General features: G+C 50.5%; 1 protein-coding gene across 1 annotated transcript; it reads right to left on the bottom strand.

Moving 5' to 3' along the window:
* Nucleotides 1-6,041: 6,041 nt before the first annotated feature.
* Nucleotides 6,042-7,907, bottom strand: LOC308439323 (syncytin-A; the record flags this gene model as incomplete). Its single annotated transcript, XM_080941045.1, has 1 exon — nt 6,042-7,907. One exon carries the CDS (start codon nt 7,905-7,907, stop codon nt 6,042-6,044), a length of 1,866 nt encoding a protein of 621 aa, XP_080797171.1.
* Nucleotides 7,908-8,186: the final 279 nt, after the last annotated feature.

The raw sequence follows: 8,186 nt of genomic DNA, 5'->3' as shown, positions 1-8,186 counted from the left end.
GGCCTCGCACAGGATCAACGGCCAGAGGGGATGGAGGGAGGGGCCGACTCTGTAAGCCCGGCCGCTGCCTGCGCGCCCCGAGGCGGAGCCGAGCAGAGCCGAGCCGAGCGGGGCCGAGCCGGGAAGATCCGAGCCCAATGGGGCGGAGGCGAGAGAAGCCGAGCGGAGCGGAGCCCCGTGGAGCCCTGCCAAAGTGAGCCGAGCCCAGCCGAGAGATGCCGAGCGCCAGGAGAGCTCAGCGGCCAGAGAGCGAACAAAAGGGGCCGGCGTAGCGGCGGGCGCAGGAAGGCGGGGCCCAGAGCCACGGGGAAAACGGAGGGGGTGGGGGGAGATTGGGGGCGGTGCCCGCAAATCCTCGTCTCCCGGTTCTCAGGCGACAGTGACGTGCAAAAACGGGGGAGCGGGCGGGCAGAGAAGTCTTCGGAACCTAGACCACCTACAACTGACTTGAACCTTGGAAATAGATTTCACTCACACGCACTTTGAGCCCTAGGCGTTTATGTGTGTCCCAGTTTCTGTTTCAATCTTGCCTTGCTTATGTGAATGTTCCATATTAGGAGACAGACAGACATAAGGGGGCGAGGTTGGGATGTGGAAGACTTCAGGCAAGAGTTGACTTAGTGACTGTGTTCAAAGAGGCGAGAAGGGGGAGTAATGCAACTGACAGATGTATCTGAACTTCAGATGTATCATCTGAAGGGACTCTGCTTCCACCTGAGGCTGAGCAGGCTGATCAGGAGAGCAAGCTGGGCTACATAGTTTGATTCTCGTCTCAAAACAAAAAAATCTTACGGTCTCACCGAGCATGGTGGTAGGTTAACCTCTTGACCTCAGTTTCCCCAATTTAAAGGACGTAGGGTTTCTTAGTCAGAAAGAGGAAGACGTGCATTGGTGCCAGCAACAAGCCAACCCTGAGGAGCTCTTGCAGCGAAGAGAGCCCGTGTGAAAAGAGACTCAGGAGTGGACGGTACTCAAAAGAAGGGGGCTGTTTGAGAAAGAGCAAGTTTTATGTGGCTAGATAGACAACTTCAATGTTGAAATAGGACCCAAATCATGGCAAACTAGAAAGAATCCACCTCTTGAGTTGGGTCCTGGCTCAGTGGTAGAGCTCCTGCCTAGAATCCCCCAATGAGGGGCTGGGGGCGTGGCCTAGCGGTAGAGCATCTGATTAGCATTACTGAGGCCCTTGGTTCCATCTCCACTAACAGAAAAATTAAATAGCAGGGCATGGTTACACCTGCCTTAATCCCAGCGTTTGAGATACTGAAACACGCAGATCTGAATTAGTTTAAGCCCAACCTGGTCGACATAGAGAGTTCCAGGGTAGCCAGGGCTACATAGTGAGATACTGTCTCAAAAAGAAGGAAAATTAATACCGCAGATAAAAGGGTTAAAATTGGGCTGGAGAGATGGCTCAGTGGTTAAGAGCATTGACTGCTCTTCCAGAGGTCCTGAGTTCAATTCCCAGCAACTATATGGTGGCTCACAACCATCTGTAATGAGATCTGATGCCCTCTTCTGGTGTGTCTGAAGACAGCTACAGTGTACTCACATACATAAAATAAATTAGATAAATCTATAGGGGGGGCATTAAAGTTCATGCTTCACCCATAGTTTTCTGTTCATAAACCCTTCTCTGTGTGTCTTAGAAAGGGCAAGGACTGGAGAGATGGCATACATCTCCACTGGGTATGGTGGTACCTGCCTTTAGTCTCAGCAAGTTGGGGACAGCACTCTGGAGCTTGAGGACAGCCCAGTCTACATAAGTTCCAGGACAGTCAAGAGTATACAGTGAAGCCCTGTCTCAAAAATAAACGAATGTATACTGCCCTTGCAGAGGACATGAGTTCAGTTCCCAGCATGCACATGGGGTGGCTCACACCTGCCTGTAACTCCAGCTTCAGGGATCTGATGTTTTCTTCTCGACTTTGGGGGTCCCTTTACATACACACACACATACACACACATACACACATACACACACACACACATATACCTACACATGTGCACATAATTAAACATAGGAAATAAAATATTAAAAAGAAACGGGAAAAGCTGAATGTCCAATTTACGCATAGAACCCTCAGTTCAATCCCCAACACAGCATTAAACAAGTCTGATGACATGTGCAGGGAATCCCGGTAGGAGCTGGAAGAAGAAAGATCATGAGTTCAAGGCCAGCATTGGCTATGTGACACGTTGGAGGACAGACCAGGCTACATGAGTCCCGACTCAAGGGGAAAAGGGACAGAATTTGTTCAGGTCACAAGTCCCCATGTGAGGTACCGAGCATCCCGTTTGTGACCTCACCAGGTGACAGAAGAAACCGTCAACTGACATGCCCCCAGGTAGAACCCAAGCAAGAAGCTTCTGGCCAAACACCTGCGTTGGGCCATTGGAATCAGCTGCAAGAGACCCACCTGGCTGCTCGTGGGCAGAAGCTCAGACTGTGACTGACCTCTGGCCTTAGCGGTTGACCAGCTGGTTCTAGCTAAGGAGAGATAGAGTCCTTCCTTACTGGAAGATTTCTGGCAGGCACTCTACAGAATTCTAGGCCCATACTCTATCCAAGACACAGTCTAAGGTACCCAGTGCTAACTTTGAATTCCCTCTGGTCTAGTACTCAAAATCCACTCGCCTTTGACTTTCCAGGGCTGAGATTCCAGTCATGTGCCATTGCGTCTAATGCTAGCCCATATTTTTTTTTTTTTTTTTTTTTTTTTTTTTTTTTTTTGGCTTTTTGTTTTGAATTGTTTCTCCACACCGGGTTTCTCTGTGCAGCCCTGGCTGTCCTGGAACTCATTCTGTAGACCAAGCTGGCCTCAAACTCAGAGATCCACCTGCCTCTGCCTCCCAAGCACTGGGATTAAAGGCATCCCCGTTAGCTAATTGATTGGCTTATTTATTTATTTTGAGATAGAGTCTCACTATGTAGCCCTGACTGGCCTGGAACCCACTATATGTACCAGGCTGGCCTTGAACTCATGACATCAGACTGCCTCTGCCTCCCAAATGCTGGGAGTTAAAGGCACGTACCACCATTCTGACATGGATGATATTATTTTATGTCTACTCATGGGTTTTTGTGTGTAGGTATGTGCACTTGAGTGGGGGCGCCTGGCAAGGCCAAAGGAGGGTTTAGAATTCTCCTGGGGCTGGAGTTACAGGTGACTGTAAGGAGTCAACCGCCATCCAGCTGGGAACAGAACTTGGATACTCTGCCAAGGGGCAACAAGCACTGTGAACCACTGAGCCATCTCTCCAGCCGTCACCTCCAGTCTCTGAATTGCTATTTTAAGCTGAGTGTAGTGGTGCAGGGAGCCAGCACGTGGGAGGCAGATGCAGGTGGATCTCTGTGAGTTCAAGGTCAGCTTGGTCCACATAATGAGTTGGAGCTACAAGATGAAACCCTGTCTCTAAGTAAGTAAGTAGCGGTTTCCATGGGAATTAGAAGGACATAAGAAACAGTCATGTCCTTGGGTGGAAATTCTTGTTTGGATGAAGATGGTAGCTTCTGTGCATTGGATCTATCGGAGGTAGCCTGGCCTTACAGCAGAGCCCTCAGCGTCCGGGTGGGCGTTGTGTCGCCATGGAGACGTTGGCTGAGCTGGCCACCACCCAGCTCCTTCCAGACACGTGGACTTAGCTGGTCCAGAATTCTTCCTGCCCGGGAGGAAGCCCAGTTTCTGGTTGGTACTGCTGATTGAGGAAGGGAAGCTGATGTCATTGTCATGAGGACGCAGGGCTCTGTCAGCTATCAGCTGACCAGACCTGAGCTTCTGAGGTCCTGAGAGCTCCCCCCACCCCTAGCCTTCTGTGTTTCCTGAGAGACATCCCTCTGTAAATAAAACTGCATAGCTTCAGCTTTGTGAGGTAAGGTCTCATGTATGTAACCCAGGCTGACCTCAAACTCTCTAGCCTGCAGTCTTGGACCCCAGAGTGCTGGGATGACAGGCATGTACCGTCATACTCAGGGTCTCCGTGAGCTCTTTGCCCGGGGACAGGGGTCTACGCTGTCCTCTTCCTCCAGCCCTGTCCTAAGAACGGTACCAAGCCTGAAGGAACATCTGTTTAAAGATTTATTTTTAATTACGTGTACACACCTGTGTGCAGTTTTCTCTGAGTCAGAAAAGAGATCCGGATTCCCCGGAGCCCGAGTTACAGGCTCCGAGAGCTGCTTCGTCTTGGTTGCTGTGAACTGAACAAACTCAGACAAACAAACACTCTAAACCATGAACCTATTTCTCCAGCCCTGTAAAAGGACAACTCTTTTGAGCATTTTGGGCCCTTCTGGGAATTACAGTCCTTCTATTTCCTCTCAAAACACAGCACCAGAGAGAGATGGAATGTCACTAGTTTGTGACTTTGACAAATAAATAAATAGATAGATAGATAGATAGATAGATAAGCTAGAATTAAGTGTGGTGATGCATTCCTGTGGTCCCAGTACTCAAGAAGCTGAGGCAGGAGCATCACTGTGAGTTTAGGTCCAGCCTGGACATTTCATTTAACAAAAAAAAAAAAAAAAATACTGGGTAAGATATCCATGTTGTTGCCTTCTGTATTACTTTTTTTTAAAATAACTATTTCTTTTCTATTTATTTATTTATTTATTTATTATATATTAGTACAGCACACTGTTGCTGTCTTCGGACACAGAAGAGGGCATCAGATCCCATTACAGATGGCTGTGAACCACCATGTGGGTGCTGGGAATTGAACTCAGGACCTCTGGAACAGCAGTCAGTGCTCCTAACCGCTGAGCCATCTCTCCAGCCCTGAATTACTTTTTGATTGCTGTGATAGAACATCATAACCAAAGCAACATACAGCAGGAGGGTTTATTTGTTTGATGGTGCTGGAGTGGCGAGTCCGAGTCGGTTAACAGTGGGGACGCATGCAGCAAATGGCAGGTTGAACCATAAGCGCAAGGCAGAAATAGTAAGCTCACCTCCAGAGCCACACCTCCTCCAACAAGGCCACACCCCCTAAACCTCCGGAAATGGCTCTGCCTACTGGGAGACTCAGTATTCCACCAGTGGAGCCTATGGGGGAACAATCTCCCCCTAACAGGAAGGTCCACGTGGTTGAAGTAAGACCACAGCCCACTCTTGGAATCACAGAGTTCCTTGTAAATTAAGTAAATTTAGCTTTCTAGAAAAATTCTTGTTTTGTTCATTGGGCTGCAGCAGAAGGAAGGGAAACGCATTCCAGGCTGATCCTTGTCTCTGGAACTGGGGAGCCAGCATCCAGACAAGTTCCTTGGGTTCAGAAGCCCCATGGGTGGTGGTGGCTGCCAGGCCTAAGGAGGGGAAGACCAACAAGGATGTAAGCAGCTTCTACAACAGGATGGGTTTAATCCGAGAAAAGCCCTGGAAGGGAGGTCTCCACATCTGGGAAGCCAAAAGGCTCGCTGTCCACTGATAGACTGGGAAGCAGAAATTGGAGGGATTGGAGGTGGGGCTCAAAAGCTTCTGTTGCCAGAAGTGATCAAAGAGCCTAGAACGAGGACTGTGGTTTGGGGGAAACTACCACCATTTAAGCAAAATCGATTCGTTCTTCCAAGTGGCAAGGCCGTGGCTAACATGGACGGTGTTCATTTCCACAGATCAGTAGATAGGGACGGGATGGGGGTCTTAGCCGGGGTTTCTATTCCTGCATAAAACATCGTGACCAAGAAGCAAGTTGGGAAGGAAAGGGTTTATTCAGCTCACACTTCCATATCACTGTTCATCACCAGAGGAAGTCAGGACTGGAACTCAAGCAGGAGCTGATGCAGAGGCTGTGGAGGGATGTCGCTTACTGGCTTGCTCCCCATGACCTGCTCAGCCTGCTTTCTTATAGAACCCAGGTCCACCAGCCCAGGGATGGCACCACAGTAGGCTGGGCCCTCGCCATTGGATCACTAGTTGAGAAAATGCCTTACAGCGGGATCTCATGGAGGCATTTCCTTTCTCTGTGATAACTCCAGCTTGTGTCAAGTTGACACAAAACCAGCCAGTCCAGAGGGGGTCAGTTCCGGTTCATATAGCTCCTCCCAGCTAGACGGCATCCTCCTCTGGGGACTCTTGGGGAAGTCTCTTGTACTGGGACTCTCGGAGCAGAAGGATCCTGTCCACGTGCCCTTTGGTGGTGCTGTGAATGAAAGAACTCATTCGCCGGGATACAGAATGAGTCAGGCAATTAAGAAGACAAGGCCCCAAAAGGAGCAGTACCAAGATAAAGAGAACGGGTCCCATGAAGGAAGTCAACCAAGAGGGCAGCCAGGATCCCAGCCCCAGCCCCAGGCCCAGCCCCTGGATCCAAGAACTCGAGTTCCGGCCGAGTTCCGAGGCCCTTTCTTGAAGTTTCCTTGCGGCATCCCGGACTACTCCGGACTGGTTTATGTAGAAGCAGCACTCTTCCTGGAGGAAGAGGCAGGTGCCCCCTTTCTCAGCCACGATGATGTCCAGAGCTCTGCGGTTTTGGAGAACCACGCCCACCAGTGAGTCTATTTGGTCCTGGAGCGTGATGATGGACGTGGCTATTTCGTCTAGGCTGTCCGAGAGAGCCTTGGAAAGCTGTTGGTAATATATGGTTGAGGTGGTAATACCGGCGATGCCTAACCCGAGGGCAGAAGCAATGCTCAGACCTGTGAGAAGAGGAAGGAGATGAAGGGCTCGCTTCCGGCGAGAAGCGGAGACATAGGAAGGAACTGTAGCAAAAAGGGGGACGGTTACGGTTTGATTGTTAGGAAGGAGTTCAATATCCGGGTATTGGAAGACAAGGGTACAGATGCCCGACCAATTGGCCGGGAGACAGACGTACGTTGAGTTTCCACAGAGGAAGAAAACGCCCGAGGAGTTGAGACAGAAGGAGTACGTTAAAGAGACAAGATGGGAGAAGATATTTGGAGTGATATCTCCGTGTTCCTGGACAGTGGGTTCATACTCCCAGATGGAATATTGTCCAGAGAGGGCTGCTCCCATGAGAGGCTGGTACTGAAAGAGTGGGTGTGGGTCTTTGTGTTCCTGGAATTTGATCTTGAAGTATGTGGTGTCCACAGACAGGTTCACAGGGTGACTCGAGTTGTCAGGTTCGAATAGGGTGAGATTGGAGCAGGTGCTAGAGGAGGAGGAAGGACAGTACCTCCAGGGAGTGGTGGGGTAGGTGTGACAATGGATGTCATCTACCGGGCAGGAGTAGTGGGGCTTCCCTGAGTTTAGGGAAGGGGGTCCCGAAAAGCGTAAGGGATTTCTCCATTTAGGACCTGGCATGGTCAGTAGTGGGGCGAACGCATAGCTGGTGGTCAGATCTATGGATTGGTGGTTGGCAGAGGGGAAAAGTTGAAAGGTGTGATTGCAAAGAGAGGCAGAGAGATTGCCCACGAAGGTGGCGTGTTTTGAATTCTTGAAGAAACGGGATATGCAGAGAGGGGCCTGGGAGATGAGGATTGTCTGGGTAGAGAGTGACCCCCATATGGGGCGCGGGGCAGATTCGTAGACCTGCTCATTGGGGTATTTCACCGAGGTGAGCCGGGAAAGTATCGGAAGTATGCCTGTCATGCTGGTGACCTGAAGGAAAGCAATGGCTCGTCGGTCAGGGTTCATGAAAGAGTATTGAGGAGACAAGGGCTGGAAGTTCTCGAGGCGTCTCTCAAGGTCGGTGATGGGGTAAGGGCCAGAGAGGGTCCGAGCCGAGTACATGATACGAAGTTTCATGGGTGTCTCTGTCCAAGTCTTTAGTGGGGCTGGCGTGGCTCGAGAGCGCTGGGTTTGGATGGACAGGCAGACCCAGCAGTTGGAAGAGAAGGAAGAGTTAGCGTCCTGGAGGAGGCGTTGAGTGAGGCTTACGAGGGGCATCCAGCTGTCGGAGTAGGCAGAGGAACAAGGGAACAGGAGGAGCCAGAAAACCCAGGGACGAACCATGGCTCTTCAGGAGTGGCTCACGGTGGTGGGAGGCACAGAGACCCACGGTCCTGAGACTTCTAAAGTCAAGTTCGTCTGTCGCTTGGCTCAGGGGTGATGGAAAAGGCCCGGAGGTGCCTGGTTGTGTGGGTTATACATATGGAGGTTGGACCTATGAGAATAGAAACACAAAGAGGAGGAGGGTCATCATAGGGGTTGGAGTCTTAGACTTAGGGTCTGGAGCCACTTTTGAGCTTAGTCGTAGCTAACTTAATAGATTCCCTTTACCTTGGCTTCTAT

The sequence above is a fragment of the Micromys minutus genome (genome assembly GCF_963924665.1).
Source record: "Micromys minutus genome assembly, chromosome: 29".
Classification (NCBI taxonomy): Eukaryota; Metazoa; Chordata; class Mammalia; order Rodentia; family Muridae; genus Micromys; species Micromys minutus.
The sequence above is the reverse complement of the archived record's forward strand: the minus strand, read 5'-3'. Positions and strand labels throughout refer to the sequence as shown.